Consider the following 25,590-nt stretch of genomic DNA (forward strand, 5'->3'; position numbering starts at 1 on the left):
CCAAGGTGCTGGCATTTCCACTCCAGCGCTGACTCGAACCCTGGACTCCCCCAGCGCCTCCCATCACCCGCAGAAACACAGCTCCCCATGCCCATTGGCTCTTCGACACCCGCCTTACAGAGTAGCACCTGGTCTGTACGCGGTGACGTCTCGAGAGAGCTGCCGTATTCGGGTGCCAGAGAGGGCAGAGAGGACTAGAGACGGGCAGACCCGGGTTGGAGTCCCAACTAGCCCCTTTCTAGGCTGTGTGGCTCTAGAGAAAGCTCTTGACCTCTCTGAGTTCCATTCCCTTCCTCTACAAAACAGGGAGGTAACACTTGGGAAAAACACCGATGCACCCGGCATTCAGCACAACATTCACAGACAGGAAGCACTCGTGTCTGATTTCTTTTTTTTTTTTTTTTCAAGAGAGAGAGCAAGCGGTGGGTTCGGGTTAGAGAATCCCAAGCAGACTCCACACTCACCATGGAGCCGGATGCAGGGCTCAATCTCAACCGTGAGATCATGACTAAGCCAAAATCAAGAGTTGATTGTTTAACTGATGGAGCCACCCAGGCGTCCCTCACCTATAATTGCTTTCACAGGCCATCTCCCTGACCATCTTTATCTGATTAGGTTTTTAAAAGTATTTGTCATTAACGTGGTGTTTTTTGCTTTTTTTTTATTTGTCCTAAGGTATAACATTTATGGAGAATGCCATAAATAACGGTGTACACCTCATAAATTTTCAAAAAGGAGACACCCTTATAGCCACTCCTCAGGTGGCAAAAAGACATCATCCATGGCCCAGAGGCCCACCTGGCGCCTCCTTCCAGTCCTATCCTGTTTTCTAACATCACAGCTCAGTTTCGCCGGGGTCTGAACCTCACATTCACACCCTGTGGTTGAGTCTGGCTTCTTGCATTCAGCATGGCGTACAGGACTCACGTTCGTTCCCAGCCGTACAGGATTCTGCCGAGTGGAGAGGGTACCGTTGATTTATCCATCCTGCCCTTGTAGGCACTGGATTTTTGCTGTTACGACCGTACTGTACTGCCACAGGCCTGCTCACCTGTCTCTGGTGCCCTGTGCAGGTTTCAACTAGACATACACGTGGGGAACGATTGGGTCATGGGAGAGAAATGTATTTGTGGCTCTGTTTATTTTTCCGTTAGTGGATATGGTTTTCTAAAGTAGCGCACCACTGACTGTGTGAGAAAATTCCAGGTGCCCAGCATCTCAGCCATCCTGGCAGGTGGGTAGCAGGGTCCGGCCGCGGCATTTGTATTTCCCTCTTCACGATATGCTTTGTAGGGCTTTTTAAATTGTTACTAAAAGGGAGTATACTTTTTAACACCTACCGCCCAGTATGCGAGACAGCACGTCCCCCCACAGTAGGAGCTGCGCGTGGGGGACGATGGAAGACGATGCCGCGTGGGGAGATCCACAAGTCCACGGTCCACTCGCAGCTCCTCCGCCTGGCTCGGGGATAAGACAGAGCAGGAAAGGCCCTATCTAAAGTTGAAGGGTGAACCAAAAACTGGGGAAAATGATCGCTATATATATAAAAGAACAGATTACTGTCTTTAGTCTATTAACAGTGTCCACGAAGCCAAAAGAACAACCCTCAAAAACATCACCCCCACCACACACACACACACACACACATACACACACACACGTCCCATACAAGAATTACTAAGTCAACAAGAATAGCACTGCAGCCTTGTTTAGAACTTCTGGAGAAAGAACATAAAAGAAGCAAACTTTCACATACAAATTAGTGGAGAGTTGCCCAATATATAATTGAATGGGGGAAAAAAAGATAACGAGTATGTGTGTGGAATCTGACTATTTACATAAAACTTACGCACACGCATGTACCTTTGCAATGTCTGCATGCTTCTAAAATCCGGAAAAATATCTAAAATTAAAAAAATAACAGGGGCGCCTGGGTGGCTCAGTGGCTAAAGCCTCTGCCTTCGGCTCAGGTCATGATCCCAGGGTCCTGGGATCGAGCCTCACATCAGGCTCTCTGCTCGGCAGGGAGCCTGCCTCCTCCTCCTCTCTCTGCCTGCCTTTCTGCCTACTTGTGATCTGTCTGTCAAATAAATAAAAATCTTTAAAAAAAAAAAAAAGATTTTAAATAAATAAGTAACAGCTCCAAGCTGTTAGCAGTCATTATCTCCGAGGAGAAAGGCTCGTATGACAAATGCTACCTGTCAGTCGCTTTCTGGTTTGTATATACTTTCATGCTTTTTTACATTATTTTACTGGGCATATGAATGGGTTTTTTCTTATTAAAAACGAACGGGAACCGGGCTGGCTCAGTCGGTAGAGCGTGCTGCTCTTGATCTCAGGGTTGTGAGTTCAAGCCCAGTGTTGGGTGGAGAGTATATTTATAACGACAACACCAAAATTGAAAATAAACAAAAATTCAGGAATTCCCGCACCCTAATCCCCTCTCAGATCCTTAATGGGAACTGGCTGAATAGATAGACAGAAGTAACATTCGTCTTAGTTCTCCTTTTTAGAACACACCTTCCCTTCAAACCCTCGTACACTGTTGGTAGGAATGCAGACTGGAACAGCATCTCAGGAACACAGTCTGGAGGGTCCCCAGAAAGTTAAAAGTAGAGCTGCCCTACGGTCCAGTGGAGGCACTACTCCGTGTTTACCCAAAATACAAACATACTAATTTGAAAGGATACATGCACCCGATGTTCCTTGCAGCATTACCCACAACAGCAAGATGATGGGAACAGCCCATCATCAGTTGGGCTCCAACAGTTGATGAATAGATACGAAGATGTGGTATAAATACACAGAGGAACATGACTCAGCCATGAAAAGAATGAAATGTTGCCATTTGTAACAACACGGATGGAGCTAGAGAGTATAAGGCCTGGTGAAATAAGAGACCAACACACCATAGGATTCCACGCATCTGTGGAACTGAAGCAAATGAGCAAAGGGGAAAAAAAGGAAAACCAAGAAACAGACTTTTTTTTAACTTTTTTATTTTATTTGACAGATCACAAGGAGGCAGAGAGGTAGGCGGGAAGCAGGTTCCCTGCTGAGCAGGGAGCCCAATGCGGGGTCCGATCCCAGGACCCTGAGATCACGACCTGAGCCGAAGGCAGAGGCTTAACCCACTGAGCCACCCAGGTGCCCCGAAACAGACTCTTAACTATAGAGAACACACTGACGGTTTCCAGAGGGGATGGGGGAAATGAGGTGGGGATGAAGACAAGCACTTGTGACGAGCCTGGGTGAGCGATGGAAGGGCTGAATCTCTAGACACCTGATACTAAGGCCGTGGGCTAACAAACTGGGATTTAAATAAGAACTTCAAAACACACACACACACACACACCTCCCCTTCAGTGTGGTCAGTAAAAAACTTAGAGCCACATTCGGAGCAAGTATGTAGAACTTCACACATTTTTTTTATTTTGATATGTGATATAAATCTTTTCAAGCTGCCCTAAATCCTCTTAGAGGGGATATAAATAAACATACGTTAAGAAGAAGAATATTAGTCTATAGCTTGTCAAATAGTACTGTTGGGAAAGCCAATCTCATTCGTAGATGCCAAGAAAAAGAGAATGACTCTATGCCAAACAGGAAGAAACCAATTAGCACGCCCCCGAAACAAACAGGGATGTTTCAAATGCATACACAAAACAAATTTGCTTTATTTTTCCACAAGCAACTGGCCTCCTGCCTTGGAGCATAGAAGAACCAAATCCTGGATGGGGGTTTCTAAGCAACCTTAATGTTTATTGCAGACTTTTTTTTTTTCCATTAAAAGTTAAAAACTAGGTTGCTTCTAAGGTGGTGAATTATAGATTAAAACACAAAGCTTTTTGATATTTTCAGTTGTTTGACATATTAATACTAGGCACAAACATGATTCTCTACTGAAAACATCAGTGTTGGTTGGGAAGTCAGGCATCTCAGCTTTCTAGAATTTACCCCTCCAGGGGAGTCAGATGATCGCTTCCCTTTATAACCTCTGCAAGGGACCACTGCTGGAGCTTACAAGAGAGAGGAAAGGAAAACAGATTTGAGAGCGAAAACCTCGTCAGAATGAATCACCTTGTTAATCACGATTTTAACCTGACCTCTGGCCACTTCAATTTTTTGTCTTCAGTGCATTCTTTCAGCAACTTCTGGGAAACAAAGTAAGCCTGCAAAGATCACCTTTTTCAAGTTGACATAATCACAAATACCACTGTGAAAGGAGTAGGAAACCGGACAAGAGGACCAGAATTCTCATTAGTACTCAGCAGCGAATGTTACCTTCAGGCCTCTGTTAAAATAAAATAGATTGAAAACATAATGAGACTATTAGGTCTCTGTTCCATTAGAGACAGGGAATTTTTAAGAAGAAAATTGTAGGGCTGGGAGGTTAATGTGCAGTCCGGGGGCACTAGAAGCCACGCAGTGGTATACCATCATCAACGTTCCCATTTCAATCCGTGGCTCTGGCGACAGGGTCAAGTGTCTTCTTTGCATATAAATGAGAACACATCATAGTTTGAGCAGATACTACAGCAGGGACCTGAGGTTCTTTATCAGCGGAGTCAGACCTGCGGTCTGACTCGGTCAGTTTTTACCGTCTGGCCCTCCAAATCATAAAATATCCCACCAAGCCTGTTTTGCTTGAATTCATTTCTCTACTTCCTATTTCCAACATGATAGCCTTATGTTAAAGAAGTAGGATCCCTGTGGGCTTTCTTGCCCTGCTCTTAAATTACTTCTCCCAAAACAAATCTTCTGAATGTAATGAGAGATAGGAACATGGGTGGCCAAGTGGCAGCTTTAATAAACGGCCTGTTAACAGCCTTGCGGGTGCTGAAGTTTTGAAGCCTCTTAGCGTCCGTATAAGGAGATGATCATTGAGTAGATCAGATTACTGCCCCCCCTCCCCAACACAGCCACCTTGAACGGAAGAAGAAGAATCTTGCCAGCCTGGAAAAGCTCTTTGGCCTGAGCTAGATTAAAATGATGTACAGATTTATATGATCCAGAGAGCTTGATAGAGCATTTCAAGAGGTAGGATAAAATGGCATTTACTTGGAAAATGGACTCTGTGATGAATGACTCAGGGCTCCTGTTTCAAAGAGGGCTCCAAGGCCAGCCAGAAGACACTGAGTATTTTGCTGACTCAGGCCCTGTGCTGAAGCTTTGGCTGCCTCCTCTGGGAGTCGGAGTGTGATTTTATTTGCAAAACAGTACCGATGCATCTTCACGGGGAGACTGCAAATAGCTAACAATGGCAAACAGTCAAGCCGCATAAGCCAGTATTACTGATCGCACCAATAATGGACGTATAAATTGCATGACTAGTCCTAGCATCCGACTGTCTGTTACCAAACCACAGACATTCAGTGCCTGCTTTTTTTTTTTTTTTTAACCACAAATTCATCAGGGACTTCTTTATTGTTTCTCTAATACATCCTAAAGCACAGAAAAATGTGTCTTTACTTTTCATAATGCTGGAGTTAAACACACACACACACACACACACGCCCATGCGTACATACACGAACGCAAAGTGAAGAAAATACAAGTGACTTCAATTGCAAAGTAAAAGGAGAGAAAGACACAAGATGGCTTGTGGCCGCAGCTGCAAGAGAACAGCGCCGAGCCCAGAGGGCTGAGCAGGAGGAAGGCGAGGCTGGGGGCCTGGAGCAAAGGCAAGGGAGAGGGAGAGGGCCCTGGCAGCTGATGAGTGAGCATCTGGAAATAGCGTCATGGGCACCACAGCTGACACTTGTCACCCCCTCCCCAGGGAGCCTCCTCCAGAGGCTGACCCAGCATCATTTACTATCCAGATGAAATGTTAAGACTCTGGCCACGGGAAAGCCCTACCTCTCAGCTCGGAGGGATAAATCAATGGGAACTCGGGCCGGCTACCACACACTGTGCATTATCACAGCCCAAATCCCTGAGGACCCCAGTAGAGAATTCGTGGGCTGAGAGGGTTCTTTGGCGACACCTTTCCCATAGGGGTCCTAACAGGAGGTCTTTACTACACGGTCCCTTTTCTAATGGCTAAAGTTAAGAATTGGTTACCGTTTCTAGTAACACTGAAAGATTCGGAGAGAGGGGACAGCGTCCCACAAATCAGTGATGAAGAACGAGTTTGGGGGAGTGTTTTAAGTAATCTCCATACCCAACATGGTGCTGAAACTCACCCTGAAATCAAGAGTCTTGTGCTCCACCCACTGAGCCAGGCAGGGACCCCAACAGTGAGTTCATAATGCCTTGTTTCAGGGATGTGAGGCGGCGGGTGCGGGTGACACAGGGATTTTCATATGTGATGAGCTCATTTCCTCCCCAAGTACCAAGGGACACAAAACCTGCCCAGCCACGTCCTCCGTCCCCAGGAACACAGCCGCTCACGAGCTCACACACCCTGCAAGCCCCACAGGTGTCCCACAGGAGACCCAGGGAGCTCTTTGAAATGCGCCCCGTGTTAATAGCAAGTATCTTATAAAGGGCTGACCATGTGCTAGCCACATGGCGTTAAGAACCTCACCTGTATTTGCTCACGGAATCCCCCCCAAACCTAGGAGGAAGAAACTGCCCCTATTCCTTGCCTTACACAAGGGGGGCAGACACAGGCGGCCAGAAGGAGAACCCAGGTCCTGGCGCCCGGGCTGGCGCGCGCTCCTGCCCGGCGCAGCCTTGCAGCACATCCCACCAGGCTGCTTGTGACCACCATGGCTCGAGACAAGAAACGAGACCCATCTGTGAGCTTTCCTTTTTTTTTTTTTTTTTTTTTTAAGGTTTTTTTCTAAATTTATTTACTTGCCCCAGAGAGAGAGCACAAGGAAGCAGGGCGACAGACGGAGACGGAGAAACAGGCTCCCCCCTGAGCAGGGAGCCCGATGCGGGGCTTGATCCCAGGACCCTGGGATCATGACCTGAGCCGAAGGCAGAGGCTTTAACCCACTGAGCCACCCAGGCGCCCCGTCCATGATCTTTCTGAGCCCCAACAGGAGCAAGACCATTGTCTAAACCTAAGTGAGTCAAACGGCCCCTCTCACAGCGATGGTTCTGGCTGCGACTGTGCCGGAAAAGCTGTCAGCCATCTCCGGTTGGCCAGGCCCAGCACCCACCTGATTGTAGGAACCGCTGTCCTGGACCCAAACCCAGGGCCAAGCCCCACTTCCTCCAACCACCCAATCAGCTCCTGCAGCTACAGGACTGCTCATCTCTCCTCTCCTTCAATGGCACGTGTGTCCATGGGGGCTTTGGCTAAAGGACATTGCCAACAGCTTAGTAGCTTCTGGTAAACCACAGAGCTGCTGGGGCTGGTTGGGAGGAGGCACCAGGGCTCTGGGCACCAAGGAGCAGCAGGTCTTTCCCAAAGGGAAATGACAGGCCTTTGCAAAGATCTGGATTCCATGGGATCCCATGCACTGCTTGACACATGCCTGGTTTTGTTTTTCCTTCACATGGAAATGCAAAGTTGTAACTGTCACTTGAGAATCCATACCCCTAAGCATCCCTGGGAGAGGAGCACAGGAGAGTGGAGCCAGACTCCTCCTCCACCTCCTCCCTCTCTCCTCCTACCTTCCCTCTCCACCCCCCCCACCCCATCCCTCTTTCTCTCCCCCCCCTTTTCCTCTCTCCTCTTCCCGCCTCCTCCCACCCCCTCCCCACTCTATCCCTCTCTCTCTGACCCTCCCCCCTCCCTCTCTCTCCATCCACCCCTTCCTCTCCTCCCTCCATTTTGCTCTCTGTGTCTCCCCCTCCCTCCTTCTCCCTCTCCCCCTCCCCCTCCATCCCCCCTTCCCTCTGTTGCTCAGCCCCAGCCCCCTGCCCCAGAATGACTGTTCCACTTCTGTGCTGGGGGTAAGGCATTCAGGGGATCCTTCCTTCTCTGACACTGCCAGCCAGGCTGTCATACAATTGCCGGTCTGGGAGGGCCCTGGGTCCGCAGGAGGTGGCGGGGAGGGGCGCTTGGCACTGCAGTCACAGAACAAAGCTGCATTCTTACTCAGATCAATGAAAGCAGCAACATTTTCTAAGGCCTTCCTGTTGCCTATAGGCAGATGAAGAAAGATAAATGTCTATACCTGTATCTACAGATTTTTTTTTACATGCTATTGTCATTTATTTGGGGTGACTCAGGAGAGGCAAACAGAGATGATGGGAAGACATGTAACACTCCCTGCGCTGGTCACTGTCTGGAGGGGCCACTGGAGACTCCATCTTGCTTTGCTTTGTCTCCCGTCTGGACAGAGCAGGAGGGTCCCAGCGCCTAGCCCCTCTGCCCCTCCGAGAACGAAGGCCACGCGGTGGGCAATCACCGGGGCTTGAGGAAAAAAGAGAGCTATGCCAATTTTACATACACGCGAACACACAGACACACATGGATGCGTTTCCTGTTCCCCCAACCCCCAACACACTGGAAATAATCTGTGGGGACCCTATAAACCCTTCCCACAATAAGACCACGCCGACTCCCTGCCTCATCAAACATTTATCACGTAGCTCTTCTGCCTCCCACTGCCCTGGGGGAACAATGAGGTAAATATGCCTTCCTCACCCGTGAGGAGCATGGAATCTAATTATCTTCTAGAGATCCTTTGGGGATCTGCTTAATAAATCAATACAAATGATTTGTAATTAGAATATCAATTATTTGTATGCAAATGTGGCCTTCTGGGTGCTCCGGGACAAGTCCTAAGGATTAAAAAGACTCTCTTCCCCATCCCCCCTCGAATTCTTAATTACATTATTTCGTTCATTCATCAAACATTTATTGAGCACCTTTTACGTGCAGAAGCCGAGACGGGGACCAAGAACCCACCCTCAGTTGCTCACAGGGAAAAGTGAAGAACCAAGGGAGTTCTGGGCAACAGGAGAGCTTGCTTCTTGCGGGGGGGGGGGGCACGGAGAGAAGGGGGAACGCAATGATCTTCCTGTGCCCCCAAACCTCTCAGCATCCACCTCGTTCATGGAGACCCTCAACTGAGCAGGCTGCGGCTCCCAAGTACTTGAACCTGAGACTGGAGGGGCACGGTCCTGGGGGGAGGGTCAGGCCCCCCGACTGCAACCCCCTCCCCCATCTGCAGAGATGTGGGGCGGCTCTGACTCGGGGACCTCCCCAGCCTCCACCGAGGCCAGTGCTGAGCTTCCAGGTCTGCACGGGTTTCAACAAATCCTGTGCACAAGCCGGCCCTGACTCGTCAATTCCTTGTGGCCGCAGATCGTCATTCATTCATTCCATTCATTTCCTCACCAGTTCCTCTGTTGATTGCGGGGCTCCATGGCCCTGCCAAGCGCTGGAGGTAGGACGTCAAATCAGAGATGCATCCTCCTCGTGGGAGACAGACCACAGAAGGAGGGGAAAGTGTGGCTGCCATAGGAGCTGGGTTCGGAGAGCCCTGTGGGGGAAACCCTTGGGACCAGCACCCAGGACAATCCACACCCACTCTCTGTTACCTTTTCCCACTCCATCGCCCTGCCTGCCTGTTTTTCTTCAGACGACTCCCTTCCCAAGGTTCATTTTCACTTGAGTACGTCTGTCTCTTGTGCCTAACCATCTGAGAGAGGGCTCCCCACATCTCCAGCACCTAGCAAGACGCCCAATATGCAGGTGTATGCAAGAAGTTGTGTGATGATCATGACAATATCCAGGCTGTCATGGGAAGTCCAGTGCCGGAAAGGACAGCGAGTGCAAAGGGCCTGTGGCAGAGACCACTGGGAATCCTGAGCTTGACCTCACTCCTGCATCAGGGCCCCTGGTTGTGAGAAGTGTGCCTCTCTCCCACCACCCTGCTCCCCTTCATTGAAGCCCTCTTCTCCAGCCTCTCACTTCTAATGTGCACAAGGCTAAACCTCCGCGCCTTGGCATCCTCATCTGCAAACCAGGGAAAACAACATGACTGCATTGTGAGAATGTCTGAGATGCATGGCGCTCTGTGCACAGTGCCCAGTGCCCAGCATGTGGCACTCGGTCCACCGTGGCTGCGCATGCTGGTTTCACATCAGGCCATTGTCCGGCTGGCTTCTGGAGGAGCTCTGTGAAGAATAAGCTGCTGAATGCGATGTGGGATTTGTGGGGGGGTCGGAGCAGGAGGACCTTAGCAGAAAAACTGGTGACCTCCTAAAATCGTCTGGAGTTTAGTTGATAGCAATGTTCCAGCAACAACAATGTTGCTACCATCGTCATGTAAAATGATGTTAAAATATAACACTGGTGATACTGGCGGAGGGTTAGGCAGATCGCTCTGTACGCCCATTGCAACTTCTCTGGAAAGCTAAAATTACTGCCAAAAATGGGGGGGGGGTGTATTTTAAAACTATATTTTTTAAAGCACAAATTGAAAAAATAAACAAAATCAAAAAGAAAAATATTTTACAAATAATACAATGAAACAATGTAATAGGTCAGTTACTCCTCCGTATAAAAACCTTGGGATAGGCAAGGATATCCAAGGATAAAATCTCAACTCTGGAACATTACAGAAGATCCCGCCTCCCTGGGCCCTTGTGGGCTATGCTTCTCAGTGTCTTGGTCTCCTCATCCGTACAGTGGGGATAAATGACCCCTCCCGATGCTGGGTTGACTAAGTTAACATAGGCAAAGCACTTAGCGTAGTATCTACCCACAGTGACATACTCAGTACCAAGGAAGCACAGGTCCAAGAGAGAAGAAGGCACTGCTGGCTTTCAAGATGAAGGGAGGCCTCAAGTCAAGGAAGGCAGCCAACCTCCAGAAGCTGAGCAAGGCATGGAGCCTCCAGATGAACCACATGTGGATTTTAGCCTCTTCAGACCCAATTTTGGACCTGTGACGTCCAGAACTGTAAGATAACAAATCTGAGTTGTTTTAAGCCACAACTTTGGGGTAATTTTTTACAGCACCATAGGAAATGAATACTTAAGCTGATATACCGCCTGACACAGGACAGGAACTAGATATATTGGGGAACCATTACTACTCCCTGCCTTTCCCTAGCAGGTGCTGGCAGGCCACATACCCCAGGGCCTTTGCATGTGCTATTCCTCCATTTTTTTTTCCTTTCCTGTATGGCAAGTTCTTTCTTACAGTCTTTCCAAGACAATTCTCTAAATACTCTCTGAGCACTGACAGTTCCCTCCCAGCCCCCAGAGTAGTAAAGTTCACTGTCTCTTCATAACTTCCTTCTCCTGCAGTTTAGTATTTATCACAGATTGTCATTATTCTGATGTGTTTCTCCCCCAGCTCCCCTCACTTGGCTACCTTTGTAGCCAAGGCCAAATGCATTGCTGCAGGATGATGATGATGGGGGATTCTGAGAAAGACCCAGAGACAGGCACAAGGGGTGGAAAGGATTGCTCTTCCCATTGGCAGCCTAGTTCTGCCAGCCCTTGGCTTTCATATGGTAATCTCAGGAGTAGACACACTGTGTCCTCTCAGAGGCCTCCAGCACAGGCCAGTCACTCCTACCTCCATGAAGGCTCTCCTCCGAGGTCCTGGGGTCCAATGATCCAGTGCTGTCCACTGCTCCACCTGCTGTAGGTGGAAAGTCCAAGACCAAAGCGCTGGCAGACTCCATGTCTGGTGAGACCCTACTTCCCTTTTTTTTTTTTTTTTAAAGATTTTATTTCTTTATTTGAGAGAGAGAAAGAGAGAGAGACAGCAGGAGTAGGAGGGGCAGAGGGAGACAGAGAGAGAGAGAATCTCAAGCAGACTCCATGCTGAGCCTGGAGCTTGACACAGGGCTCAATCCCAGGACCCCCGGATCATGACCTGAGCCGAAACCATGAGTCAGAGGTTCAACCGACTGAGCCACCCAGGCGTCCCCTCGAGACCCTACTTCCTGGTTCACAGCCTGCCATTCTCCTGTGCTCTGAGGCTTCTCTCTAAGGGCACTAGTCCTCTTCACGAGGGCTTCACCCTCACGACCAAAGTTCCTTCTACGCGCCCCACCTCCACCGTCCACTGGGGGAATGAGGTTTCCATATAGAAATGGGGGTTGGATATAAACCTTCAGTCTATGGTCTACATAGCACTTATCCTGCTTGAATTCTCAGGGTGTTCTGCATTTGTTGTTTGGTATATTTCATCCTTCTGGAAAATTCTCAGACCACATTAAACATTGCATTTTATTGTTGTAAGATACACAGAACATATACTTGACTAGCTTACCTAGTAATAGAGGTAACTGTACAATGTGTGGTATGGAATACATTCACACTATTGGGCAACCCTCCCCACCATCCATCTCCAAAGTCCTCCTCTTGCAAACCCGGAACTCCGCACCCAGTAAACAATTTCTCCCCATTCCCTTCACCAGCCTTGGGATACCCCAGTCTCTTCTCTGGCTTTTATGACTTTCCATTACCTGATTAACCATTTCCTTGTGCTAAATTATCTTTGTCAAAATAACTGTCATGGGGCCCGTGGTGTCTCAGTTGGTGAAGTGTCTGCCTTTGGCTCAGGTCATGATCCTGGGATCCTGGGATCGAGCCCCAAGTTGGCTCCCTGCTCATCGGTGAGTCTGCTTCTCCCTCTCCTTCTGCCCCTCCCCCTGCTTGTTCTCTCCCCCCCCCCCCAAATAAATAGATAAAATCTTAAAAGAAAAAATAAAAGCAACTTGTAATTTCTGCTTTCTTGGCTGGAACTTGACTGACATCACTTGGTACTGAGAGTGGTCCCAGGACACAGACCCTTGAAGAAGGTACCCTAGGACTGATGTGGCCACATCCTCCTTCCTCGTGACAGTACCAGCTGGATGGGATCTCAGCAGGGCTGGGCTGAACTGGGCTCCTTCCAGCTGGCGAGAGCCAATGGTGCACATCACTTCTCAACTATGTCCAGGGACATCCCATACATAAGCGGCTTAAAATCAGTCATGGTGGGAGTGTTTATACCACAGAAATCTGAAACAAGTACAAATCAGAGTTCATCTTTTCTCCAGAGGGCTAGTTTAGCACAGCAAAGTTTCCAAGGGGTCTCCAAGTAATACATGGGGGCATCACTACTCGTTACGTTATCATCCGCATTGGATGGTGACACGGTGCCCACAGAAGGCCTTGAAGAGCTGAGTGGCTGCTATACCTTCTTAGTTGTGAGGACAGAGGACTGTGGCATGGGGTGGGGGTGGGGAGGCTGTGTCCGAATTCACTGGACTACTACAGAAAGAAAGGGACAAGCTCTTTAAACATGTAGCTTCTTAACTCACCGTCAGAAAACCAGGGAGATTCTATGGAGCCCGAAAATAATCTTTGATTTCTAGCAGCTTTGGTTTTCACCCTTGCTGGAAATCATACCCCAAATTTAATTAGGCAGGTTGCAGAATTATGACCTTCATAGATTTTCCAATGCACTTCATAGATTTTCCAAAATCTCCAGCGGTACATTTGGATGTCTACTTTGTCTGGCTGAGCTGTGACCTGAGAGCACAAATGTACCCTCACCAGCAGCTGGGGGCCAGGGACACACATGGCGGAACTGGGCTGGGGGAGAAGGAGGTATGGGAGGGACGTGGATGCTTCTCAGTGAGATGATACCTGCGTCCCATGTGAACGCCCACTCCAGTGTGTCCTTAGGAGCAGCGACTCTCAGTGCTCAAGTGGACCAGGTGACACAGTTTGCCAATGACAGTCCTTTTCCCCAGCTGTGCCACTGCTCACTCACTGGGTTTATTTATGAAGTGGCCATGGTGTCAGATGTGATTCTCGGCGTGGGCCTGAGAACACGGACTTCCCTCCTCCAGCAGACCTGGCCACTGTCATTGCCGAGTGCCCCAGGTGACCACCGTGGAGACCAGCCCTCACACCTCAAATGGCACCATTTCCTGGCGGAGGGACGGAAGCTAAAGCCAGCGTTAGAAATGGCCAACGTGACCACTGAGACATGCTAACAAATCAAAACAAAACAAAACCAGAACAAAACAAAATAGGACTCATAGACTTATAAAAACAAAAGCAAAAACAAAAAAACAAAAACTGAAATGAAAAATTCCTGGAACAGGTTTATCAGGAGCCTAAAGGAAAATGAGTGACTGGAGAGGAGGTCTGAAGAAATATCCATGATACGGGATATAAAAATGAGAGATCCAGCTATGACAGAGAAGTAAAGAGATACGGAGAATGATATGTTTTACAGACTTCTCTCTGTTTCTCTTTCTCTCTCTCTTTACCACAGCCCATGGTAATAAATGCACTTTATTTGTGACTCGCTACGCAGATATATGTATAAGTATGTTAATAAATACAACTGAAAGAAAAGTTTTATGAAATAATACAACACGGTCTGATGTCTGCTATTTATTTTCTTTCTCAGTGCTGGTAACAACCTACTAAATTGATTTTATAAGTCACTCTTGGGAAACAACCTAGAGTTTGAATAACATGGGTTCAATAAACTACTAGTCAGACTTCCAGAAGAAAAGAGAAAGAATGAGGCTGGGGCAATATTTAAAAAAGATGTTGTCACACATACTCCAGTATGGATGAACCTGGAGGACGGTATGTTAAGTGAAATTCGGCAGATACAAAAGGACAAATAAATACGGTATGATTCCACTTCTGTGAGGTTTCTAGAATACTCAAATTCACAAAGTCAGAAGGTAGAGTAACCCCTGGTTACTAGGGGTTGCAGGAAGGTGGAATGGGGAGATATTGTTTACTGGGTGCGGAGTTCCAGATTTGCAAGAGGAAGACTTCTGGAGATGGAAGGTGGGGAGGGTTGCCCGATAGTGTGAATGTATTCCATACCACAGTGGGTAAGGTTACCTCTGTTACTAGGTAAGCTAGTCAAGTATATGTTCTGTGTATCTTACAACAATAAAATGCAATGTTTAATGTGGTCTGAGAATTTTCCAGAAGGATGAAATATACCGAACAACAAATGCAGAACACCCTGACAATTCAAGCAGGCTAAGTGCTATGTAGACTATAGACTGAAGGTTTATATTCCCCTGCTCATTCCTATATTGAAGCCTCATTCCCCCAGTGGAAGGTGTTGGGAGGTGGGGCGCGTAGGAGAAACTTTAGTCATGAGGGTGAAGCCCTCATGAAGAGGACTAAAGCCCTTGGAGAGAAACCCCAGAGCACAGGAGAATGGCAGGCTGTGAACCAGGATGTAGGGTCTCACCAGACATGGAGTCTGCCAGTGCTTTGGTCTTGGACTTCCTGGTCTCCCGAACCGTGAGAAATAAATGCTGTTACTTAAGCTATCCATTTCATGGCGTTTTGTTACAGCAGCCTGAATGGGCGAAGGCAATAAGTAAAAGCACACATCAGGATAAAACTGCAGAACCCCAGGATAGGTGGGAAAACAGATTATCCTTGAAGGTATGATGGGGAGATCGTGTATGAATCTCCAGTAACAACGGTAGCTGGAAATGAGTGGGTGAATGGTATCTTTGGGGTGTTGAGAGAGACCCGTCGGCTTTAGTAAACTAGCCAAGGGCAAAATAAAGTGATTTTCACATTAACAAAAACTGAGAGAGTTTGGCCCAGCAAACCCTCAATGAAATAGAATTTAAAGAATGTACACATTCTTCAGGCACATGGAATGTGATCCTAGTTGTTCTGAGATGCAAGGAGAAAAGATGGACAAAGAAATTGGTAACTATGTGGTTGCGTTTAAACTAACATCAATTATATAAAACAATATAATAATGACTCATGAGATGAAAAGATTAAACCTGAAATACATCATAATTAAGGCATATAATTTGGGGGATGGGTGTTTAGAGGTAAAGAGTCCCAAAGTCCTTGTATTTTAAAGAAGCATGGTAAAGACATTTTAAAAATTGGACTTTCATAAGTACATCGCAGTTTCTATGGTAATCATGAAAACAACAGAGATAGTGTCTAAGAGGAAGAGAAGAGAATGAGGGGGAAAAAAATCAGCCCTAAGGAAGAAAGGCGAGGAAAAAGAAAAAAAAAAGACATGGCAAATAGCACAAAATAAGGTGGTAGAAATAAATGCAGACATATTAGTAAATATAATAAGTGTAAATGTACCAAATGCTCTAGCTAAAAGACAAAGATTATCTTTAAGAAAACTTATTCATTATGAAAAAATTCAAGTATACCGAAAAGTAGAAAGAATAGGACATAGAATACCCAGATGCCAACCACCGTAGAGTCAACATTAACTACCTGCTGTTTGTTTTCTCTCTGTAGATGTAGGAGATGATTAGAGCACATGTATTTTTTAAAAGATTTATTTATTTATTTGAAGGAAAGAGAGAGAGAGCAAGCGAGAGCACGCAAACACGCGAACACACACTAGGTGGGGGGAGGCGCAAGGGAGTCTTAGACTCTGTGTGAGCGGGGGCTTTGTGTCATGACTCTGAGATACCATCTGCGCTGAAATCAAAAGTTGGTCACTTCACCACTGAGCCACCCAGACTCTCCTTAATAATACATACTTTACAAACATTACATAATGACATACTATTTAAGCAGCAATAATGAGGTAATGTTCACTCCGGAGGCCAAGCAGATTTGGGTTCCCAGCAATTTTTAATTACAGTTTATTTGTGTGGTTATTTTTTCAGAGGCTGGCTCTCCAGCAGGCTCTAGGGAGAGGATCGGAACCAGGTCCATTTCTCTGATCATTGTATTTGTAAATGTTTGTTGCGTGGATGAGTAAAGGATGCAGCATAGCGCTTGCTACATAGTAAACATTTGATAGAGAGTAGCTTTCATTACATTCCATGGTGCTATTACTGAAAGTGTTCAGCAGAGTGGCACAAAAGCAGCAAGAAATAATTGGTAGCTTCCTGTGTATTTATTGTTTGAACACGTCACGTTGCCTAGCACACATCATTCACTTATAAACATGCTTATGATAAAACTTTGTCATTCACAGTCTCTGCCAGTGCCTGGCAGTACGTAAGCAAGGGCAAAGTGGAATTTTCTTCTTTTTATTATTATTGACTAAAGCACTTTAACAACGGCTGGCCCCCATGGCCATGAATGAGTAAATAACCTTCGCGACGCCTGTCCTCGCTTCTGAGCATCCCAGACGGCCCCGCCTCCAGACCTGCACGACGCCCCGCCCCCTGCCACCCGGTAGCCCCGCCCTTCGGCCCGCGCCGCGCCTGCGCAGAGCTCCGGAAGGGAGCTCCGCGCGCGCAGCTTCCCGCCGCCCGAGCGCGCGCAGGGCCGAGCCGGCCAGCCCGCTGCGTGCGTGCGTGCGTGCGTCGCTGCGTGCGTGCGTGCGTGCCGTGCGCTCGCCGGGCACCGCGGCCTCGCCCTCGCCCTCCGCCCCTGCGCCTGCACCGCGTAGGCCGTCCCCCCCCCCCCGCGCGCGCACCCCGTAGACGACCCCCGCCCGCGTCCCGGCCGGCCCCCCCTTTCTAGATTTAAAGGGGGCGCAGCATTAACGCCTCCTGCCTCAGGTGACCTCTCAGGGGGTCCCCCGGCAGAGGTGCCCCGCCGCTGAGGAACATGGCGAAGGTGGAGCAGGTCCTGAGCCTCGAGCCGCAGCACGAGCTCAAATTCCGAGGTAAGCCGGAGGCCCGCCATGTTCGGCCGCGGGCCCGGCCCGGTCGCCCCGCGCCCCCGCCCGCGCTCGCAGGCACCGGCGGCGCGGCGGTGACGTGGGTGCCCGCCCGGCCCGCGGTCCCCGCCCCGCCCCGCCCGACGGCGCGCCCGCCCCGCGCTCCGAGCCCGTCGGGTCCGCCGGGCGTCCCGGGCCCGCGCCTCGCCCCCAGGCTCCCCGCGCGCGCGCGCGCCGGGCCCTCGAGGCCCTGGGAGCGGTCACCGTCCAGCCGGGGCGGGGGGGGGGTGGGTCCTCGGGCCGAGCTCACGCCGCCCTCCGCGGGGCCGCCCCGGGGCCGCCGCCTCCGGGGGGCGGGCGGCGGACACCTGCAGTCGTCCCCCGGCACACCTGCGTTCCGCGGCGGCGGGGCGCTCACGCCGCTCAAAGGACCGTTTTACGCACTTGTTTACTGCGTTCCTGCAGGAGAAGGGAAACTCCATGAGGACAGGACCTGGCCGCTGGTCTGCCGGGTGCCCAGCGCGCTTCAGGAGCCCAGTGAACATCTGCTGCGCAAGCGAATGGAAGCGCTCCCGCAGCTGTGATGGGACAGGGCTTTGCTTGCCTTCTGCTGGCCTCCTGCTGCCCGTGGCCCACTTTCGTGCGGCCGGGGCATGCGGGGGGCCGCCGGGGCGGAGGTCCTTCCCCCTGCCAGAGCAGCCTGGACCCAGAGTCAGGGCAGGCCCAGTGTGCCACCTGTGCTGGTGGCAAGCCAGGGCCCTCCGGGAAGTGCAGTTTTATACTTTTTATGGTTTTCTCCCCTGTCTTCCTCACTGAAGTGCCAGCGTCAAGGGGCAGTGGGGACTTTCCCAGTCCTTTAAAAACATGTTGAGTAACCGTGTAGTAGGTATGTGCTTGGCACTGGAGAGACAAGGAACGACTAAGAGACCAGTCCCCTGGCATCATAGAGCTTACTTTCTCCTGGGGGAGGCTGGGCGGCGGGCAGATCCGCAAACGAGAATATTTCAGGTAGTGGTAAGTTCAGTGAAGGAAGTACAACAGCTGATGTGATGAGAGTATTCTTAGCGTGGGATGGCCGGGTCTGCAGGGACCGCGGGCACTTGGCCCTCAGCAGGTGCTCGGTAGATGTCTGTGGGATGAGTGCTGGCCAGAGTTTATATGTATTGGCAGGAGTAGTATAGGGTGACTTACCCAAAGTTACCCAGTTGGCAACGTGGCACATTGGAACTCAGCTTTTAGGGCTCACACTCTTCAACAGTTAAGCTGTCTGACCCCTGGGACATAATCCAGAACTGTGGCTGTCACTTTGCCTCCTGAAGTAACAATGTGAAATGCCTCCAAATGGTATAAAGAACTAAAGGTTTCCCAGTGAAAACAAACAAAAAACTCCCACAGACCTAACCAGATTGAAGTTCTATGACAGCACTTTGGCTTGGGTGATGTTCTCCTGGCCTTCTCGTAGAGCAGCCAGCCTGGGAAAGGAATCCAGGTAGCGAAAGTGAGGGTGGAGGGCGACGGTTTCCACTTGAATTACCCAAAGTTCTCTACCCCAGAAGCATGGTTAAGCCACTCCTGAGTACTGGCAGCTTTCATTCATTTAGTTCACAAACATTTACTGAGTGCCTGTTCCACGTGTCCGATACTAGGGAAGACGGATTACATTCTCCCTCAACCCTCCACCCCAGAACTTAAGTGTCAGGAAGGAGGCACGTGACAGAATCTTCCAGGACAGTGCAGTGATAGAGGGTAATCACAGTGCTTGGAGAGCAGTAAGGTCAGTTCCTAAAAAGGTGTCATTTGAGCTGAGTTTAAAAGTCAAAGGAAACAGACTAAAAGAAGAAATGGTGGGAGTATGTCAGGCAGAGGAAATCCCACGGCTAGAGGCAAGAAGACTGAGATGACTGATGCCACTAGTGGTTCTGAACGACAGCAGCAAAGAGCCTTTGTTGGGGTTGCAAGGCAAGGTAGGAGGGGAGGCCAGCTAGCAGATAGGAGTACGATCCCAGGCCTTCTGGGTACAGATGCAACCAATATCCAAGTTCAAATTGTTTCTTTTCCTTAGCTAGTCTTTCCTTCATTGATACCCACCCGCCAGTACATATACTCCTCTAATATTATTTTATGGGAAGAGGTACTGACTTGAGAAAACTAAAGTTTTGGTACCAGTTCTTTCATGTTTGACTTAGGGCTGACAGCTTCATTCCTCAAGGTCGGATCATTCTTCAGTCCATGGCGATGGAACTTGCATCTGCCTTGCCCCCTGTAGGAAGTTTTGTAGGAGTGATAGTGTGGCTGTTCAGCAGCTTTGTAAATGCACAGTATTAGACAGAAATTGGTGGTTGTATTTAGACAGCTGGTTTCATCATTCAGCTCCTTTACCTGAGGGGTAAAGCAGAGAATTGTGATCTTGCTGTCACTGGGTTGGCCAAAATAATGATGGCCAAAGTCACTGGATATTTTTGCTAGGAAAGTGGTCCAAGAGAAGTCATGGTGTCAAACTGTTGAAAGCTGTTGGCTCCTGACTTGAGAAGAGGCCTCTGCAGGCATATGTAAATTGCTTTATGAGATGGTTTATTTGTTTCAAACTGAGCGCTAAGACAAAGCAGAATAGAGGCTCAGTACTCTGGCTTGCTGTGTAGAGTTCATTCATTTTAGGATGAGAGCTGCCACGTTTAACTGATCTCTTCCAAGTTACTCGTGGTGACGACTCTGACTTCAGGTAGTTCACTTAGATGAATCAAACCTGCGAGCTAACTTGGTAAGAAGACAATAATTAAAACGTCTAAAATAATGCAACTTACCATCTAAAGGAAAAAACTTAATTATGTTTTAAAGGGAAAAAAAAGAAGCATCTTCCAAATGCAGCTAAAGATGATATGGGGTTCTATATGTTGGATTCTTTTTCATCTTGGGCATATGGTGTGCTTGTGTTGAAGTCAAGGATGTCACGGAGAAAAAGCAAACGCAGACTTATGTGACTTTGTTCGGACTGCTAGAAGGTGCCAGGCTGTATTGTGTTAAGTATCAGAAAAGAAGCATCACACCGTGACATGTGGCCTGGTGAAATAGTACTAGCTCTTCGGGGGGCGGGGAGCTTCTGAAAGAGTTAAAGGTCTTTGGAAGCCTTTGAAAAGTTTGTTTGCCGGTGTTACTCTTTCTGTTGCTCTCACGTCTTCCAAGGCCTAGCCCTTGCTTTCCCTTGCATCTTCTGACCTTGAGGTTCTACTTGTTGCGCAGATCAAATGCCGCGTTCTGAGTGAGTCACTTTCAGTGCATTTTGTGTCTGTTCTGTTCTTTCTCCTCTCTGTCCGCTCCTATAGAGTCCGTCTGTGGTAAAGAGTATGTCTTGTGTTTTTTTTGGTCATTGTCTGAGACCCAATCCTTCTTCACGTTCTAGCACCCCCTTTCTGCCCATGAGGCAGTCACGTGACTGCTCGTCACGTGAGAGTGGGCTGTCAGCGTCCTCATGAGCTGATTCGTTGAGGTTTAAACCCACCGTGGACCTTTGCTTTATTTTGAGACGAACCCAGTGGCCTTCAGGACGTCTTACTGTTGGTCAGTAGGGATAGCACCAATGGATTGGTGTGGTTGATGACCACTTTGGGGAGAAAATAGGAACTCGGGTGCTGAAGACGGAGGTCAGGTTAGTGACACTCTCTTGTGTGTGAGGAAAGCATGCTTGGAATCATTAGTTCACTCCCTTAAGTTAATGTGTAATTTAATATTGTTTAGGAAGCTAAAAAATATAAAACCCTACAGATAGAGTCCGTTCTGTGCAGTAATTATCTTTCAGATGGTAAGTACAGCATTAATTCTTTAGCTTTAGTATAGCACTGATTTCCTTAACATTTCATGAGCACATAGAACAGACTGTGTTTTACAGCACAACAAAATGTCAGCAGTGTGCTTAAGATTCTTTATGGTAGTGGTTTAAATCCATCCTGAATAGATTATCTTCATTTATTTAATTATTAACCAGCTTGCTCATCAAAAGCAAGTGGCATTAAATTTACTAAGCTTTAATCAAACTTAAATCTTCTTAGATTGTCCTGTTTATTTCTGAGTTTATGTTCCTGGGAAAAAAATGTGCATCAAAAGTTAATAAAAGTTTCTTTTATAAATTAAATAAATAAATAAATAAATAAATAATAAAAGTGAATAAAGTTTCTTTTATTCACTCGCTTACTTCTCTTCTTCACAGTTAACTCCTTAGGGGGAGAAATGGGTGGATGTGGCCATGGGCTGTTCCAGAAACATCTGGAACAGATGTTCCTTGACAAGTATGATTGTGACATGTACCATAGTTTTCTTCATGATTGCCTGGTGTAGTAGCTTTGCATCCGTGTGTGGCTTTATTAAAGTCTGAATGGATGCTCATCAAAGGGGTGAATTCTTAAATATTATTAACACTGTCCTTTATTTATTAAAATTATATAACGTTCTTTTTTCCAGTGCTGAGGAGAAAATACTGAGAACTTTGACCCTGCAGTATCACCACTTGGTAGTTGAAAATTAGGGGAGGAGTCAAGGGAGTAAACTCTTCTGGTTATCAACTTAAGTACTACCCTTAGACTCAAATTTTAAGACCTGAAACTTGAATTTTTACATAAGGGATTACTTCCGAGATTGGTTCATCCATCCCCTGTTTGTATTTGAAAAATTTGCCGTCTGAAGGATGACCATGATTTGGAACAAACGAGCACAGCTTTCAGCAAGATGACAAGAAAGATGAACACAAGGAGCGCTGAGTTCCATTAGTCCAGACAAGGCTGCCGTAGAGTGTCTTTAATAAAATAAAATAAAAGCCTTCTGCGCAGTTATTTTGCAGCAGGGATTGTGTTAAAAACAAAGTCACATTATGGTTTCCAGACTGGCTTCCTCGTTTTCTGTCATTTTCGGCCCCTTTCAGGCTGTCATCAGCTTAGCACATCCAGGATTGCTTTGGCCCTTGCTCAGTGGATCTGTGCTGCCTTTGAAGTTTTTACCTGAGACCTGGGCTGCTGGCTTTACAAAAACAAAGAGTTGTTTAAAGAGCTTTGTGTATGGAAACAAAGTTACTGAACTTGACAGACATTTTAAGATTAGTTTAAAAAAAATCAGTGTGGCAAAAAAGTATATCTAGACTATCTCTTTTTCAAAATGTTAAATGTGTTAACAGAAGCCGTTGATGTCTAGATACAATGCCTTAAAGTGCTTTAGCATTTTCTTCCTTACATGGAAAAGAAAAATCATTGAGAAAATGCCATAGTTCCATGGGAAACAGTCTTGAAGTGCTTTCTTTTAATAACATTTTAGCATTAATTGCACAAAAGTGTAAAGCTCTGGAAACTCCTGCTTAGAATTTTCCTTTATCCTTTCAGAGGGTTGTCGTCGGGTTTTGACTGGTGGCTTAGTATTTCTTTTCATTAGTGTTAGATAATGTCTGCATTAGACCTCTGGCTTGTGTGTTTGTGTACATGGCCATTTGGGTACCTCAAGTATGGCCCGTGGGTACACATTCCTACCCATAACTCATTGTGTGTTTGAATTAGTATGCATGGGCAATTCGGCAAGCTCCTACAACATTAGCCTATCTGCGAAGGGTGGTTAGGGAAATAAATATTTTGGAGGAGAGAGAGACTGTTGTTTGTGTCTTTTGGATTGTACTTTAAGGCAGTGGAGTGGACCCCTGGACCATTTGCCTAGATTTGAATTGCTTGTGGTATGGCTTGGGACCTCTAGAGCTGAGCTGCTCAGATTGTCTCTACAGGCTGGAGGGCGCGCAGAGAATGGAGTGGAATAGAAAGCTGAACCTAGGGAGTGGGAGCGGAGGGTTTAGTTGTAAGGGGCCAAGTGGTAGACTCCCCCTGGGTTGGATCTGGAGCTCAGAGCAGCAACTATGGTGGTGTGTTGAGGTTCATTTGGAAAGAAGAGGTAGGGAAGAATGAACATTTCTAGAAGATAGAGGTTTACCCAGACACAAAGTGTAGGGACTGTTGTAGATGCTTTTTGTTCTTTACCTTGTTTATTAACATATGGCATAATCCGGTAAGGTCAGTTACTCAGTCGTTAGACAACTGGCCCCTGAATGAGGTTATAGTGGCACATGGGGGTGTGTGGGTTTAACCCTGGTGTCTCGCACCAAAGCCCATTTCTTTCCGGTATATCGCTGTCATTTCTTCAGTGTAAACTTACAAAGGGGTTCATTCTTGGAGGACGAAGGCAGAAAATTCATAACCATTAAGAAAGTATTAGTTGCTGTCATTAATTAATTAATTTAAAAGATTTTATTTATTTATTTGAGAGAGAACGCGTGCATGCATGTGCTGTGGGGAGGGGCAAAGGGAGAGGGAGAAGCAGACTTCCCCCTGAGCAGGGAGCCTGATGTAGGGCTTGATCCCCGGACCCTGAGATAATGACCTGAGCTGAAGGTAGACGCTTGACTGACCAAGCCACCCAAGGGTTCCTCTTTGTGGATTTTTTTTAAATGAGGGATTTTGTACCATATTCTTAAAAAAGTTCATATTGATGACGAATGCTTTGGAAGCATTCTTTGGTTTACCTTGTGAATGTTCACTTTTTATATCAGATTTTGATGGTGTTTCATGATTCTGTATATTTAGAAAACATTAGCTTTCAAGTAATTTGCAGTCTGTTATTGAGTCTTTGGATGGTGGTGTGAAATGTACGTGTGATAGGGATGTCACAGGTTTGCAGGTTTGTGAGGGGGGAATTAGAGAAGTTCAAAGGGTGTTTATGAAGGTAGGAGTATCTAACATAAATGACCTTTATAGATGCCACCTTAAACTTTACAGGTAGGGCTGCAAAACCCTTAGTCCAGAGTTTTTCTGATAGGCCCCTTTCTTCAGCAGGAAGCAAACAGCATAAGTTAATATATTACGAGGGATTTCTCAAGTGCTGGAAGAGACTAACCCAAGGTGTGTAACAAAAAGTGCTCTTTTATTCTGTTTGAGGTAGTCTGGACGTCCCTGTTCCCCCGGGGGTAACCTGCCAAACTTACGAATCCGACTGGAGGGGGTTTAGAGACAGGCATAGACATGGTGATTGTGTGCATAACAGAAGGTCATCCAGTTGTGAATATTTTGGGTTCCTTCTTCCTTTTCCACAACTCATCCTTTGAGGTTTTCTTAATGGACAGACAACCCCTTCTTGTCCAGTGGAATAAACATGACTGATTCCGGGTTGGTTCTGTTACCGCCTACCGAAAGTTTCCTCTGGGCCAGGCATTGGGTTAGGGACTGGGGCGGAGTCCTGGCTGTGAAAGCACCCAGCTACTAGGTGGTAGAGGGGAAGGAGACAGTGGGGACAGGACACTTATGTGTTGTCCCCAGTTGGGGGCCTAGAAAAAGCTGTGTTCTTTGGGATTTCAATCTCATGGAAAGGAGATGTGAGATGTTATGACTCAGTGGGCTTATGCTGTGTGCTAGGCATTTTTCTAAACTTGCTCATTTATTTAATTCTAACGACAGGCCTAGGGAGTAGACAGTTAGATTCAGGTTCATGAACCTGCCTTAGAGGTGGAGCTGGGTTTGGAACCAAGGTCTGTCTGTCTGACTACAAAGCGCATGTCCCTTATCACCATGTTGGCACCATTTCTTCCCTTAAACCATGTGTGGGGGCATGGCTGACTATGAAGGCCCTAGATTTTCTGATTTATTATATTGTTAGGAAGATGAAAGAAGGACTGGAAATAGGACAGTGGGAATCCAGAATAAGTGAAAGAGAAATGAGGGAAAAAGAAAGGAATGGTACTGGACCGTAATTGTAATCCAGTAATGACTTCCATGGCATCTCTGATAGGGCTGCCACAGAGTACAGGGCTGTTCTGTAACTTGAGAGCGACTGACTTTCCTGACTCTACCACTTTTTTCCCTTAAGAACTTCTGTTCTAACTTGATGACTTCTGATTGTGTCATTAATTTATTGGTGTTGAAAATTATGTGCTAATGTCACTGTACCTTCCCTTTTGCCTACTGGAAGTCCTTTATTTTCTTAGTGCCTGGAGACCCCAGATGATGTCACTTGACTAGGGGACAAGTGTAGCCTTTTGTTTCACCATTCAGCAGTAGAGAGAAGGTAAGGAAAGGAATGGTACCTATCTCAGAAATCCTATTATCACCGTCTCCGGTTTATTT

The 25,590-nt window shown here is 47.4% G+C and overlaps 1 protein-coding gene across 2 annotated transcripts in view; it reads left to right on the forward strand.

The window, feature by feature from the left end:
- Positions 1–17,060: 17,060 nt before the first annotated feature.
- The window catches only part of VAPB (VAMP associated protein B and C), a 51,330-nt gene continuing 42,800 nt past the window's right edge, over positions 17,061–25,590 (forward strand). For both annotated transcript variants that reach the window (XM_082743085.1, XM_082743086.1), the window contains exon 1: positions 17,061–17,461. In XM_082743085.1, the coding sequence (XP_082599211.1) occupies positions 17,404–17,461 (58 nt within the window). In that variant the 5' untranslated portion in view covers positions 17,061–17,403. The remainder of the gene's footprint in view (positions 17,462–25,590) is intronic.

The sequence above is a fragment of the Mustela nivalis genome (assembly GCF_964662115.1).
Source record: "Mustela nivalis genome assembly, chromosome: 8".
Lineage (NCBI taxonomy): Eukaryota > Metazoa > Chordata > Mammalia > Carnivora > Mustelidae > Mustela > Mustela nivalis.